The 16304-nt window shown below is 43.9% G+C and overlaps 1 protein-coding gene across 1 annotated transcript in view; it reads left to right on the top strand.

Moving 5' to 3' along the window:
- Positions 1-16304, top strand: part of CLCN4 (chloride voltage-gated channel 4) — a 336781-nt gene that overhangs the window by 235663 nt on the left and 84814 nt on the right. The window contains exon 6 of the mRNA XM_069640618.1: positions 9566-9688. Coding sequence (XP_069496719.1) covers positions 9566-9688 — 123 coding nt within the window. The remainder of the gene's footprint in view (positions 1-9565; positions 9689-16304) is intronic.

Raw genomic sequence — 16304 nt, 5'->3', positions numbered from 1 at the left:
TCAGTGTGTCAAGCGCAGGATAGCACAGGGACAACATGCTGGTCTTGGAAGCACGACTACTCAGAGCAACAGACGTTTGAATCCCGGATCTGTGCTTAGAAACCAAACTCAGGTATGGTATTAGGTGTGTTATAAAAAAACAATTTCATTAAATGTTCTTTTGTAGAAACCAAGATAAATTGCCAGCTGCAGTGTGCACACCATCCCATTGTGCTGCGATTCACACTACATGCTTATCACATCAAACACAGCCGTGAACAATCAGAGGTTTTGCATGTGAACTCATTTTCAAAGCTTGCCTTTCAGTGTTTTTCGCATCTCATTTAGCACCAGACAGCATACTGTTTCAGTTCTGGGGGTGATTTGTTGTGCAGGTTCTTTCGAAGAGGAACACATCTGTATGTTGCTCTGTATTTGACCTTTCCCTTGGACAGTGTGAAAGCTTGCTCAGCTGGAGGTGTTTTGTTGGTAGGCTGAAATGACAAGCCATAGAGCACCTGTCACAAATGCTTTCATCAGACTTAGTATGCCCTCCCTGACACAATAACTTCATTCAGACCAATGAGGGGGACATGCATAAAGGAACTGGAGGGCTTTGCACAGTCTATTTTTAACTCTAAGGAATGGGGGTGATGTATGTCATCACTGAATTGTCCTTCCCTTCCTCTCCATTCAGTCAGGATAACGTGCAGATAAAATAGATTGGCTCAGTGTATCGCTTAATGTTTGGGGCATGGCCGATTGGTCTTGCGAGGTTTAAGGCTTACTAAATGACATACTGAGTGTATCAGGTTGATAAGGGCTATTCAGAGTAAAGTGTTGAGTACAGCTTCCAATGGCCCCTCAATAAAGTGAGGAGTCAGGCCCAGTGGTTACTTAACATAAGTAACCAAAGGAATAGGGCTTCCCCTTTTCCACCAAAAGGTTTCCTCACTGAAATGTCCAATGTTCCAACAGTCCAACAAAAGTCTAAAACCATGGTAATAAAAATCCAGTTTCCAAACCAAGGTATTTCAGGCAAGTCTCCTCTCAAGGAGGCTGTCTTCTCTCCTCCTTCTGTGCCTGTAAGGAGGGTTGTTTTCTCCCCCAACTCTCTCCTTGTGCTAAAGGTAGTCCTCTGCTGCACTTCTGTGGTGCTCAGGCAAACAGATGTTTTAGTGGTATGCCAGACCTTTGCCTCCTAGGCTTCAGAACTGGTCTTCATTCAAGGTTTTACTCGCTAGTAGGTGTCGCTAGTTCTGGTATTGTTTGATGGACACCTGGCAGCCTGCTCCTAGCTGCTAGCTGCCCACTTTTTACCTCCAATGTTGCTTTTGAGGCATGCCTTTCTACTCTTTCCTCTTCCTAGTCTCTGCTGCCTGACTCTGGTGTGGTGTCTCCATCTGCAACCTCCTCCCAGTACTTTGCTCTCCCCTGGGCCAACATGGTTATCAGGAACGCCACTATTCTTGTCTCCTTCCCTCATGGGATGGCATGGCCTATCTCCTCTCTTGTAGTTTTCCACTCCCTCCTCACTTTCCCAACAAGTGTTCTCTATTTCCTAGTTCTGAGTTCCTCCTCTTTCTCTCGCTCTCTCTCTCCTCATCTCTCTCTCTCTCTCTCTCTCTCTCTCTCTCTCTCTCTCTCTCTCTCTCTCTCTCTCTCCTCATCTCTTTCTCTCTCTCTCTCTCTCTCGTAGCTTCACTGCTCCCTCTGTCTGGCCACTACTTCCTCCTCTTGCTTCCCACCTGGTACCCTTCACTTCCTTCCAATGTTGGACTCCTCTCTTTCTCATCACAAACAGTTTCTTCCTTTCCCTCTTCACAAGCAATCTCTTCCACTCACCCTGTAAATCTCAGACCCTCCTTATGCTCTTCCCACTTTTCTTCTTCTATCCAGATGGTACCCCTGAGCCCCTCTCCAAGCTGGTTACACTCTCCTCTAATAATTCTCTCCCTACTAAACCCAATCCTTCTGTACTCTCCCACATTTCTCAAATCTTGCCTCTCGCCAGGGCTTCCTCCCTTCATCACCTCAACATTGTACGTTCTAGTGGACTTTCTCTGGTCCAGGCTCTCTGCCGTTCAGGGGCCAAATTATCAAAGCTTTACACTGGTGCAAAAAAGTGGAGCAAATGAATTGAGCACCAATTATACGGCTTCCATAATGGTATAGGGCAGAGGAGACTAGGAGGAGGGAGCTGAGTACTACGGCGTACTGCCCCAGAAGGTTGCACATCCCTCTTTTATTTTTACTATTATTATTATGCTATTTATTGAGCGCTGACCTAGCTTCGAGAAGCAACAGAGCGCTTTAAAGAGACAGATACATAACAGAGCACTTTACAGAGGTGTACCACATTACAGATGCGTAACCAAACACTTTTCAGTGGTAACAACTGAACAGATATACACCAGGGGGTAGGATACAGGGGGACGGAGGAGAGGGGTACATCTGTACTGGGTGGCAGGGAGCAGAGGGGTGGGTGGCATCTAGCAAGTCAGGTGGCACAATGGGCAATGTGATGGCCTAGGTGTTGAGGAGGAGAGACTCCTTGAAGAGGTGGGTCTTGAATTCATTTCTGAATTGTAGGAGCGTGGGGTTACGTCTGATGGTGATGGGAAGGAGGATCCATAGTCTTGGGACGTAGGCAGAGAAGGATTGTTTTCTGGTCCTTTCCTATTTGCAGCAGGGATTTCAAGTCTGCACTTGTCCTGGCTTCTGGTGGTGCGCTGTCTGCCGTAGATGCAGAGTTTCTTGTGAAGTAGCTGGGTGACTTAGGGGCGACTGCCTTATAGTTGATGCAGAAAGGCTTGAAGGTGATTTGTGCATGCACTGGGAGCCAGTGAAGGGCTGGGGTTATGTGGTTGAATCTGCGTAGACCCTTGATGAGGCGTGTGCAAAGGGCCTACCGCAACGTGCCCTCTGTTCGCATTCTGACGCTGCACTGCCTCAAAGCATTGAATCTGCAGATGTACAGCTATATGTCAAAGCAGAGTCACATTTTAAGTCAAATAGGCCAGAGAATTCTGGAGCTTGCCCTAATTGTGTGTACCAGCAAATGATAGCAGGAACACGAGTTTGTGAATTTGGCCCTGAAGTGCTGTTAATAAGTTTGAAGCTTGGCTGGTTGACTACATAAACTATTGTAACCTTTGATGACAGCTGTTAACATTGCCCAAATCAATAGTACTTATGTGATCAACTTCAGAGGCAGACAAGACTGAGGTGTCCCTAACTGTAGCTTGCAGATTGTACACAAGCACATACTTCAAGAGCAGGTAAATTAAACCACTCAGCTATCTCAGAGTTTGTTCACACAGTAGTCAGTGTTTATAAAATACAGAGCACAGACTGAATTGTTGTGATGGTAGGTGTTACTTTTCATCATTGTATTGACCACAGACAAATTGAAGGCTGAGTTGGCCCGATTGGATTAAATCCTGTGACCTACAGACTACACAAAAGGCCTCTAAGAGCTGCAGGTTGCTACGAGGTGTCTGTAACTGTCCCTACAACTCCTCTAGGTGTTTCACCTGCAGGTTGGACCAGAGGCAGATTCATGCGACTCACTTTGCCAATAGTAAGCATTTATAGACGAAGTACAGTCGGAAGACAATCGATCAATTGCGGCCTATGAAAGGCTCGCTTCACTTTTGAATGCCTCCGCCACAGGCCTTTCCTTTTTTCAAAGACTTGCATTTAATTTACCCACCTCAGAGGTTTGAAAGGCTACATAATCCCTGACCAAAGCCGAGCATTTGATCTGCAGATTACAATCACATCCCTGCCATCAGGGGTCAAGTCCTAAAAAAGAAAGTGGGGGGGACTCATTAACATTCACAATGGGATCTGGTGACACCAGAAATGAGCATATCAAGGGGAAATATGCAAAGTGCATTCAGTTGGCTTTGCATAACCTTACAAATTGCACAGGACGAATGTCATTTGACTTTCATAAAATCAACGCACACAACAAACCAAGAGGATATTTTCTTGTACTAGTGTTTTGGAAATGTTAAATGGTGTGCATGTTTTAAACTCCAAGATACAATTATTTTTTTTTCCCCGGGAACATGCTGTCCCGAAATGTGACATTTCACCTTTAGTTGTATGCTATTGTTCAGACCCTCTCACGCTGGAAAACGTTGTGTATAGGCACATTATAAATGCCATATCATGTCATATCATATCATCAGCTGATTTGGTAGTGTGGTGAAGTTCCAAACCTGCAAACCTAGGGACCGTAGTTCAAGTCCTGAGGGCGGTGTAAATGATTGGCAACGAACCATAGGAATTGGTGACATGGCGAAATTACTTGCGATTATGCTTTTCCTGTTTCGAATGACAAAAGATTCGAAAAAAATGCATCATTTTATTGTAGGTAAAGGTTTTTTTTTACTAAAATGGGTGTTAAGGGGTAAAAAACGGAGGCTGGGGGACCCCCCATTAAAAAAAATGCATTTTTTAAACACATTTTTATTCAAAACTTTGCCATTCGAAACTATCACCAGGAACCGCTTTTCTTATATTTATCGTGGGTCACCCACGTCAACCAAGTTAAATTGACGATGAGGCAAACCATTGGGCCAATGGCTGGATTGTATACGAGTAGGGCAGCTTTACCCTCAACTCTGGAATCACACCAGGTGAGGCCACTTATGGCAGTGAGGTGCGGGCCAGCAATTCTTGCAAGAGATTTTGTGAAATTGAAAATGGGTATTTAAAAGGACTCCTGGGAAGAAAATAAATGTCTCCCCATCTTGTGGCCCGTAGTGAACTTTATGTGGGTCACATGTCTTTACTTCTCCTGCATTTACTTGTCAACATTTGCCTCTACTTTATTTAAATCGATTTTGCTAATTCTTCAGGGAAGAGGCATAACATGTAAACATGGTAAGGGGATAGTAAAAAACTAAAAGGCGTGTGTTTGGTGGGGGATCCTATTATGTTACAGTGTGCAAGGGCATGGGTTCAGCACTGTATGTCTGAAGAGAATTCATTATGTAGATATACTTTGTGCTAAAGCCTATGCTGGAAGTCTTTAATATCAAGTGGTTTCATAATAGGAATAAATATCTATGTCATTGGAATGAAAATTCATTTATGATGCCACCCTTGTCTAAAACAATACTCAATTCCACTTTACTTATGCAGAGGTGGAATAAGAGATGGTGGCAACATAGTTCGATGTCCACGGAAATAATGTATTTAGCGTGAACCGCCCCAGTGCGGCTGATACCTTAACTTGATCTGGTTGCCATCTTTGTACATAGGAGACATATTGCTGAGATCTTGACAAGTGTCCACTGAAGGAACATCTGGCCTGTAGGCAAGGCGGCAGTAGGAGGCAGTATTTCTGTGAATGTAGCATGGGCTTGCCAGAATGCACTCTTCATTTTGTGCAGTTCTGTCCCTGGTGTGACACACTGAGGCTCACCCGGTTGGTGCCTATAAACAAAGCTGCTAGATTTAAGAATGTTATACGTCACCTATTTGCAAATCCAGGACTTCCTTGAGTCTCACCATATCTTAGGCTCCCGCCAGTGTGGGTTCCGGCTCAAACATGATACGGAGACTGAACTACTAGACCTAAAAAATCAGCTTGATGCTGCCAATGACCAAGGCAACGTCTCCCTACTCCTGCTCCTAGACCTCTCTGCCATGCTTGACCTGGGCAACCACAACACACTCTGCCACCACCTCACATCCTCAGCACACTTCTCACCGGACTCTGCTAAATGGGTCACCCCCTTCCTCGCTGACAGGACCTCCAGAATATGTTCTGGAGAATCCTTGGCGCACCTGACCCACGTAGCCTGTGGTGTCTCACAAGGCTCCTGCATCTCCCCCACACTATACAACGTATACACCAAGCCTCTCTTCGACCACCTCAACTTACTAGGGGTCTCATACACCAACTATGCGGATGACAACCAGATCCTCCTCCCTCTCTCAGGCAATCACACAGCAGCCTCACTCAAGGTCAACTGCCTCTATGAAACAATCCAAACCTGGATGGCAACACATTTCCTCTGACTCAATGACAAGAAGACTGAGCTCCTTCTCGTGGGCCCCCCAGCAAGACTAGCAAAGCTCCATCAGGACTACAAATCCTTCACAATAAATGTCCATATAATTCCCATTGCCACCGCCATAAAAACCCTCAGTGTCTATCTGGACTCCACCATCAAAATGACGCGTCAAACCAACCACATTGCCTCAACGTCAGGCTATGCCACTAAGCTCACCACAGCCAGCAGACTTTTTCTGTCCTCACAAAACCGGCTAGAAGTAGCTTGTTCACTTATCTGTTCTAAACGTGACTATTGCAATTCTCTGTTCTGCTGTACTGCAAAAAACCTACGCAAGTTTCAGTCAATCCAAAAAAATGCACTGAGAGCAGCGCTTGACATCGGGAAGCATGACCCCATATCCAGAGCCAGGAGATGTGCCCACTGGCTTCCAGTTAAGGGTAGGATCAACTTCAAGATCCTGTCCATAACACACCACTGCTTCTCCAACAATGCCCCCTCTTGCCTGGCAACAAAAATCAGAAGACACACTACAACAAGGCCACAATGCACTGCCTACAAACGCTGCCTCATCACCCCCAGGTTCAACTGCAAAAAGGGGTGGGGGCAGCTTCTCAGCCTGTGCACCTGCACTCTGGAATTAGCTCCCTGGCCACCTCTGTGAAGAACCATCCTATGGCAGCTTCGGGAAGCAGCTTAAAACCTACCTCTTCAATTAAGACTCTTTCTCCCCCTCTTCCCCCTGTGTCCGCTCCTTCTTGCTGTAACCAGCGGCCTGATGCCCTCGGGCTTGGCGGGCTTATATAAATCCCATAAATAAATAAATAAATAAATAAATACATTAAATAAATATACAGGCCTTGTACTATACATTAAATATGCATGATCAATAGAATTTATTTAGACTGGCAACTTTTTTTAACCCCGTTTTTAAATTAAGGCAGACCAGGATTTATTTAGAGCCTATCCTGAGGATTTATGGAACAGTTTAGCTACCAGCAACGTCTGTATTTGTGTATGTTTTATCTGACTGCACTTGCACCCGAATGATGAGTTTATATTTATTGTCTGGAATCTATTGTGGGTTTGAAAGTGCTTACGTTTTTTGTTGTATTGGAGTAGTTAGATGAATTCTTTTTGTAGTTACCTCTGGTTTTAAGGATATACGTCATCCGCAATAAACGTTGATGATGATGATGGCAAGTAGTATTAGCGCATTGAGTTTTCTTACAGTGTTTGACATGCTGTAGTACCCTATTTGACCCCTAACATGTTGTTGATGCCACCTTTCTGGCTTCCTCCCTCCTTCTTTCTATTTGTATTTATTTGTCATAGAGAACATAGCGGCTCGAGATAAAACTGTACAGTGTTTACCAGGTTCCTTAGAATAGTGGGGTAGTGTGACTGGAGTATAACCAACGTCATGGTGAGACTGCGCAAAAGGGGACAAAAGTGAACAATACACAGCTTATAAATAAGGCTCCCGGTTTTATGGTATTTATTTTTCTGCCATTTCCGTCTGTATATTTCCATATTTATTTTTTAACTTTTTGTCTGTTTTTATCCACATTTCTTTTTAGTCATAAAAAGATAATTTTCAACGAGTATTTTTCTGCATTTATTTGAATACAAAAATGCTTTTATTAAAGCACACAAGCAGGAAGTAAATGCCATCTCAATTTTTACCATAACTACAAATGGTTGTTCCTGCGATTGCTGCTGATTTAAGGTATATGTTGTCAGCAATTTGAACTTTAATGCTATTTTTATACAACTTTTACATTCTTCATGCTGCCAATCTGCAATGCGATTGGCCTACGATGCATGATTGCAACATAAGGAACTAAGCAGAAAGGCCTGTTTTTTCCTTTTTTTGCATTTTTATAAATAAATACATACTGAAAGAAGATTGATTTCCATCTGTATTTATGTGTAAAAATCCCTTAAAACGGAAAACTGGGAGCCTTACTCATAAATCACAATTGCCAAGGGGTATGAGGTCACGTGCAGCAGGGGATATGTACCCAGCGAGAAACCTATATGAAGTATCTACTAGTGTACACAGACATTCCATTTGGAGATCTGTACAATAGCGTGGAGTCTGTTATAGGAGGGATGGGGCGGGCTGTCATGGGGGTGATGTTATTCAATTTCTCTATTATTCCAGGGGGTGGCTTTCAGAGATGTCATTCCATCAAAATGCCAGTAGTAGCAGAAGTGACATCACACAGCCCTTGACATCTGATGACATCACAGGAAGTGATGTCATTTTACGCCACCCCCCCTCCAGAGTGACATCCCAGGCAGCGATGGAACACAACCTTTCACCCCTTCACAAACCACGAAGTGGCATCACATAGCATTGTTTATAAGTACAGTACGAATAATATGGTTAGGATATCACTGTAAAGTGATATACATTCCATACAAGAATGAATCACCATATATATCGTTAATATTAGTGCGTATAGGCCCATGTTACCAAATGACTGTGAATGCAAGCAGACGTCCAAGCCCAAATGATAATGATGTGCTATTATATGACACGCTTAAGCGCTTCATATAGAACAAATATGCGTACAATATCACCCAACCTGTGTTGGTACTCATTTATCAACCTCAGCAGGATGAAAGGCTGAGTTGACCTTGCCGGGAGTCGAACCCCCAACAAGCAGATCTCAAACACACATTGTAGCAATGAGTGCTCAACCCACTGAGCTATTCTACCAGCTATAGCTATCAGAACACCAGCCACTCGAGAAACAAAGAGCCACATGCTGCTGGACACAGCCAAGGAGCCTCATTTAAACACTATTTTTTTAAATAGTGTTTTTAGGGGTAGCAAGGGAGCGAAGAGGGGTAGCAAGGGAGGCCTGAAACCTCAGGTTCGCAGGTGCGATCCCTGGCGATCCATACATGACGTCCCTGGTGGATTTCCTCCTGAAAACCCTCCTCTCTTTGAAGACACGTTTTGCAATGCTTTTTCAGGACTCGCAGCTCTAAATCTGCAAAGAGCACAGGAACAATTTCTTTCTGGTCTGACTATCAAGAGACATTTAGGTGTATAGGTCCACAGTCCATGCAAAACACCCACAATTCCTCTGAGAGATTCAAAGGCATGGGGAAGTGAGTTTTAAAGAGTCATTTCACAAGTGTCTCTACCCAACCCTACCTCATAACCTGATGAAATGTGGCCCTGTTATGCTGGCTTCCGGTTTCTGAAGAAACGTTTTGGAGGAGATACGAAAGCGGAAATGGGGAAGATAAGTGTGTGTCACACACACACACACACACACACGCACGCACGCACGCACACGCATACACACACACACACACGCACATACCTCTCAAGAGGACACGTACTGTCAAAATGGAAAATTATAAATAGGATTTTTATAGGATTTTATAGAATTGAATCATATTGTGCTTTATTTATTTTTTACAAGCTTCAGCTTCCATTCGAGCATCAGTAACACTGGCATGGTTATGGTTATAATGTGTATAATCTAATAACCTGAACTAAAGCATCTTTCTTCTTGTTGTTTTCCCAGGGTGCCAGTGCATATATTCTGAACTATTTTCTCTACATTCTGTGGGCCCTGTCATTCGCTTTCCTGGCAGTCTCCCTGGTCAGAGTATTTGCCCCTTATGCCTGTGGATCCGGGATTCCAGAGGTGAGAATACCACACGTCTTATTTCATGCACACTGTATGGATTATTTGGAGTGCCTTTTAAATCTGTGTGTTCCTGAGTACTTTCTCTATCCGCTTTTTTGAGGCGTGCAGATACCCCCCCCATGGGACCTTTCACAAAAGCTGACCTCTCCTTCTCCACAGGCGGTATAGGCTTTTCAAGCTTGTAGTAGAAAACCCTAGGATTTAAGTTGAGGTTAGAACCGCAAGGTCGATCCATGCTGACCACTTCCTTCCAGTCCTATAATCACAGATCCTACATGGCCATCATCTCTATGCAAAAACCATGTGCTTTTTGTTTTGTAGGGCAGGCCAATGTGTTGCCTCCTTTACACATGCATGTTGTGAGATGCCTTTAAATTGTAAAAAATGAAAAACAGGTGTACCTTTATACCTAGGGGCATGGAAGTGATCTACTTATGTTCAAATAGCTGAGGGTGTGGGCTCTATTGCTGAGATGGTCATTCCCTGTATTAAAAATAATTCACATTTCTTTCAATACTGGCTGTTAACACAGGATTCATTACTGAACATTGGAAATGCGAATCGCAGGCAGGCACAATGCACTGTTTCTAGCACATAAGCGATGGGTGTTGAACATAGATATTTGAAGCCTCCTTCAGTGGGTAGATTAGATTTCTTTCTCCCTGTTCCCATTATTTCATACAATGCCATTATAGGCCAATGTTAAGTGGGTAAGGTAGCTACTAAGACATCACGCAGGTATGATCAAAGCTTTCTTGGATACTGAAGACTAGGGAAGTAACCCCCTTTGGCGTTTACCTGCAACTCTTATGGTTTGCTTTGGCACTTTCTAGTCAAAGTGAAACACAGCTGTATTTGGATAAAAAAATCCATCCATAATAGCATAACATCAGTATCGTAAACATTGTCATTGGAAAGAACATACATCTTTATAAAAGCGATAGTTGTAAAAAGTGGTTAAATCATTTAAAAACTAAATTAATGACAACTAATTTCCATAAAACAATCTCGTTTGTACCAAGCAGCACCTACCAAGTTTGCAAAAGACATAATGAGACCAGGCTATTTGAGACTTTAAAAAACATAGCATCCAGAGCACTGGTTATCTTACTATATCCAAAATATAGTACCAAATATGTCTTCATTCCTTCCAACAGCCCGTCCTCTTTTTACAACACAACACAAACCAAGCAACCCTCAAGATAAACACCCCCAAAAAACCCACAGTGGAGCCAGAAAGGGAATACCAGTAAAGACCGAACCGCAAGGGTTTACTACCCCTGGTTCAACAACAACATCCAAAGGACCCCCAAAATAAACAACAAAAGCCACATAGCAGCCAGAAAGGAAAGAGCAGTAAACACCCGAACCGCAAGGGTCTACAAGCCATGGCTCAACAATCCACAACCTCACCAACTACAAGCAAAAACTAACCACAAACAGCGAAGACTGAATCCCAAGGACCAGGAAACACTTAATTCCAAAGAGGAGGCCCACTCAAAGGAATACAACCCACAACCCAAACACCATGCCTCGAAACAAGAAAGACTAAAATACTAGAATGGACAAAAGAAATAATAAGGAAACCCCCAAGGCGCAGGATGGTGCTGACCAGCAAGATCACACAACTACTAAAAACTGGTTAAAGAACAGGCCAGACGTCCTGAGGGCACATACAAAGAACAGAGCAAAGACAGACTACATTGCTTGCTACCTCTCCACATACGACTGCTTGGTAAGAAGAGACGGACCGGCAACAAGAAACCGACAGGCAATGAGCTTTACTAATACAGACCGCATCCTGGGCGCCAAACGCAACACGACAATTGATAGACCACCCCAACCCAGACTACACCATAGACAATACCCCAACCAGAATCAGGGACAAACTGGAATCCATTACCCTCTACATGCCCTACATCACCAAAGACTGGAACAATGGACGGGTACCAACACAGTACACCAACCGGAACTAACCAAAACCACGCAATCCTGCCATTAAACTTATCAGTCTTCTCGATGAAGAGACTGATCACCAAAGATCTTCAACCCCCAACAGGCTCAGCCTGGAGAGAATCATCAGCAACGGAAACCCAACCAACAACATACCGAATCGACAACACAAGCAACAACCTGAAAGGAAAATCAAACAAACTACACTGCACCCTTCTCAACATTAGATCCATGGAAAAACACTCAATAGAAATCCATAACCTTCTAAGCGAAGGAGGCACAGCCGTGCTCTTTCTTACAGAAACCGGGCTATTAGACAACTACAAAGCCACAGCAAATGAAGCCATGCCAGACAACTTTAAATTAATACACGCCAACAGAGAAAACCAAAGAGGAGGCGGAATCTCGATCATACACAAAGAACATATCCGAGCATCTCAACTCATCACAACCGACGTAGAAGACTTTCATACCCTCCTCATCAAGATAGAACTCAATGACCAAACCAACATAGTATTCCTCCTAATCTACAGACCACCATCTTACAACCCCAAATTTGCAACAATATTAGCGGATGCAGCTGCCATTTTTTCAACCTACCACAACAACCTAGTCATACTGAGAGACTTCAACATCTGGTCCGAAAAACAAAATGAATCCACAGCAAACTCACTCTGCGCACTACTGCAAACTTTGCATTTCACGCAAATAGTAAATGGATCCACCCACAACGCCGGACACACCCTGGATGTAATTTTCTGCAGAGAAAGGACTATGCACATCTGCGCCACCTACACCGATGGTATGGAGCGACCACTACTTGATGCCATTCTACATCACATCCCCAGCCCACCTACCACCTGAAAGGAAATGCTCCATGCCATCAAGAAAAGAAACTGGAATAACCTAGATCTATAGGCCCTAACAAACCTTCTAGACTCGACCCTCCCAAGCAGAAAAGAACCCACCGAAACAACTGTTGAGACAGCAGAAAACACACTCAACAGTTGGATCTCCAAGGCTCTAGACCAGTTGGCACCAGCAAAACAAAGCAACACCAAAAACCTGGCTGCAATAAGTTTCACAGGAGAACTGAAAGAACTAAAAAACAAACAACCGCAAAATGGAAAAAAATGGAGAGAACAATATAATCGACAAGACAAAATAAAATACCAAAGACAACTCAAACTATACAACAACACTCCTCAAAGCAAACAAATACTATTACGCCACAAAGATAGAATTGGCAAACAATCCACAGAAAGAACTCAAAATCATCATAGAGTTAAAAAAAACTTTTCCTGCAAGAATTCCATCATCCCGACACAAGCACTTTGTGGCAACATCACCAACTACCTGAGATCAAAAATAGACGCAATCCATGAGACCATCAACAAAGCCTGGGCAAATACAACCACAACTGCCGAACCACAGAAACCGGGCGAAACACATACTACTACAGAACTCACCTGCCTAGAACCAATCACAGAAGAAACCTTTGCCCCACTGATCAAGGACACCAACTTTGCAGGATCTCCAAGGGACCCCTGCCACCTTGACATCTTCAAAGGAATCCTCAATCACAGAACCCCAGCAACACACTTCTGGAACCTAATGAATCTATCACTGAAAAGAGGAATAGTACCATCCGCCTTCAAATCAGCATACATTAAACCACTAATAAACTACCCAGAAAAGATCCTGGAGAACCATGTGTACAACATCCTACTTAAATACGTCTAAACAAAGGTAATACCCGACTGGTCACAAGTTGGCTTCAGACCAATGACAGGAACAGAATCAGCACTCCTTTCGATATCGAAAGACCTGAAAATAAATCTAATTGTAATTGTAATTGTTTATTTGAAAAGCGCTTATACACAAGTGAAGTGTTTCAAAGTGCTTCAAGGCAGGAAGGGAACAAGGGAATACAGTAGTCATTCTTAGGCCTTGAGGTTTCCGAATGATCTAACAAGAATAACTAGCATACTAGACCTGATGGCATTTCAACTAGTGCATGACAAGAACGGAGGAGAAGAGGGCGGTGGAGGAGAGGGAAAAGAATATACAATCATTAAACTACCGTACTGGGCCTAGTGACAGTTCAGATTGTGCAAATGCATGAATAGAGTGAGGAGAGTGGGGTGGGGGGGAGAGGGAAAAGAACATTCAGAACAAAAAGCTACCGTACTAGGCCTGGCGACATTTTAGATTGTACTCGGCTATACAGAGGTGTTTCAGGCAGAACCAGTCTTGGGAGGGGAGACAAAGGGGGAGGACAGGACAAACGATCTTACTAGGCCTAGTACGTTCAAGTCATGCAAGTGCGCAGACAGGCAGTGCAAGGGTGATTGAGGGGGAACAAGTGCGCCCAGTCCATCAGGACCCTGGGTTAAATGCAGAGAGGTTACCACTCTCATGGAACGTATTCGGAAAGTGCTGTGGCACTGAGCAGAGTGCAGAGGCCCGGAGGCAAGTGCAAAGACTGGAGGGGGAGCCTTGGACCTGTGGTGCTCTGCACTGAAAAGCCTACACTGGCTACTAGTAATAAAACACATCAAATTCAAAACACTCTGCATTACCCACAAAGCCCTGCACAGACAAGGAGCTGAATTCCTTTAAGACAAGATTAGCCAGTACCACCCAAGAAGGAACCTAAGATCCAGCAACAACCTAAAAATAGAGGCAACACATTATAAAAGAAAGGAAATTCGGCGGAACAGCGTTCTCATGTCTAATTGCTAACCTCTGGAACATCATGCCCAAGGAAATTAGAACCACAGAAGAACACATCATCACCTTCAGGAAATGACTCAAAACCTGGCTATTCAACAGACAATGACAACTGCAAAGGGACACCATCAGCAATAACATCTCAGACAAACAACTAGAGAGGAGGCGAGATGTGCTGATGAAGCACAACCGAGAACCTGGCTAGATACCATGAAGCGGCAACCAAAGAGTCACACCAGATGCTCCAACAAACCGACAGACTTACTAACCCAATTCCCCTTCCTGCTCCTCCAACATAACCAACACCACTATACCAGACCTTGGGCTAGCTACACTACGCATAAACAAACTAAGAATCAATTCTATGTTCACACCCATCATCTCTGAAATGCTGGAATCACACCTAGAGTGAACCACCCCACATAGTCCATAAAGCTGTCAACAACGCAAGCACACACCAAGACATCAGATAGTCTTACAGCTACGTCCGCCCGCGACTCTGTTTCCCTTATTGACACTATCTAACAAGTGCGCATAACCATAACCCACCACAACACACTAACACCAACAAAAACACATTCACACACCCGAGGCACTGATTCTCACACAGACGGTGACAGCGCACGTGACCTCCCGCACCAACTCCCACATGCAAAACAACACTCACCAACGCCAGTTCCTCCTGGTTCTGAACCTATCCTCTCATTCTATCCTCACTAACCTCCCCACCTCCCTCTCTTGCATAGCCACGCGAGCGCGCCTGGAGACTGCCACTAGGTGGTAGTGGTACACGGTATAAATCAACATAACATAACATACTGTATGGGTATCAACTGAAATTCTAAATATATTCAATTATATTGAAATGGTAGCTGCATATTTAGGGAGATAAAGAGGAAGACAATGTTTGCAATAGGATGAAATGTAAGGCTAGCCTACCTGAGACATTAGTATGCAGCTATCCTATCCCCATGATAACATTTAGTATATACTGCATACATAATGTGTCTCCAGCATCTCATACTTTGCACATCACCTCTGTCTTTAGAATGCAGCAATCCCACATGATAAAATCCTGTCTAGTTGCACACATGGAATTTTTTGCAAGGTGCAAAGTAAGTGACTTTGCACTGCTGAAAAGTGACTTTGCACTGCCGACACAAACTCTGATTCATGGAACTGTACAAAGTGTTTTTTTGCAATGCAAAGTCAGTGCAAAGTCCTTTTTGCAGTACAAAGTGACTTTGCACTGCAGAAATACACATTGCACAGTTCCACGAACATTGGTAAACTACAGGTCGCAGAGCAGACATTCCTGACATCTTCCCGGGGGTTGCCTGGGGTTGACTGTGAACTCTCCATTATTCCAATTTTCATGGATACGAATGTGCAAAGTATTGGCTACATGTGCCGCGCGAAACTTGTATATTTCTGGGCCTGTGTATGGTCAATTCATAATCTTGGCAAATTTAGAGAGGCTATTAGGACCTACTATCTCAGGATGGTGGTCGGAGCCTCGCTTGGTTTGTGGCCATAAAGAGTGAATTGAGCAGTGTGGGGTGGAGTAACCTTTGGACTAACCCTGAATTCATCCCAACGCTTTTCAACGTGAAATTGAAGGTGGCATATGCAAAGAGATGGGAAAGATAAACCCCAGTCAACTGAATACAATCGATCAGCTTGAGTAGCTAGCTACTCACTTTTGAAGAACTCTCATGGCTTTGAAGGGCGCCTGGATGTGATGCAGCCCAAGCTTATGAGAGCACTTTATATGAAATTGCGAATGGGCATCTTGCCACTTGCAGGTTTGAGAAATGAATGGAATGAGAATAGCTCACCAGATTGCCAGCATTGCCAGAACTTTGTGGAAAGTGGAGCCCATTTCATTTTTTCCTCCCAGAGGTACCTAGACATCAGGAAAAAGTAC

The sequence above is a fragment of the Ambystoma mexicanum genome, chromosome 7q (genome assembly GCF_040938575.1).
Source record: "Ambystoma mexicanum isolate Mex_15411 chromosome 7q, UKY_AmexF1_1, whole genome shotgun sequence".
Lineage (NCBI taxonomy): Eukaryota > Metazoa > Chordata > Amphibia > Caudata > Ambystomatidae > Ambystoma > Ambystoma mexicanum.
The sequence above is the reverse complement of the archived record's forward strand: the minus strand, read 5'-3'. Positions and strand labels throughout refer to the sequence as shown.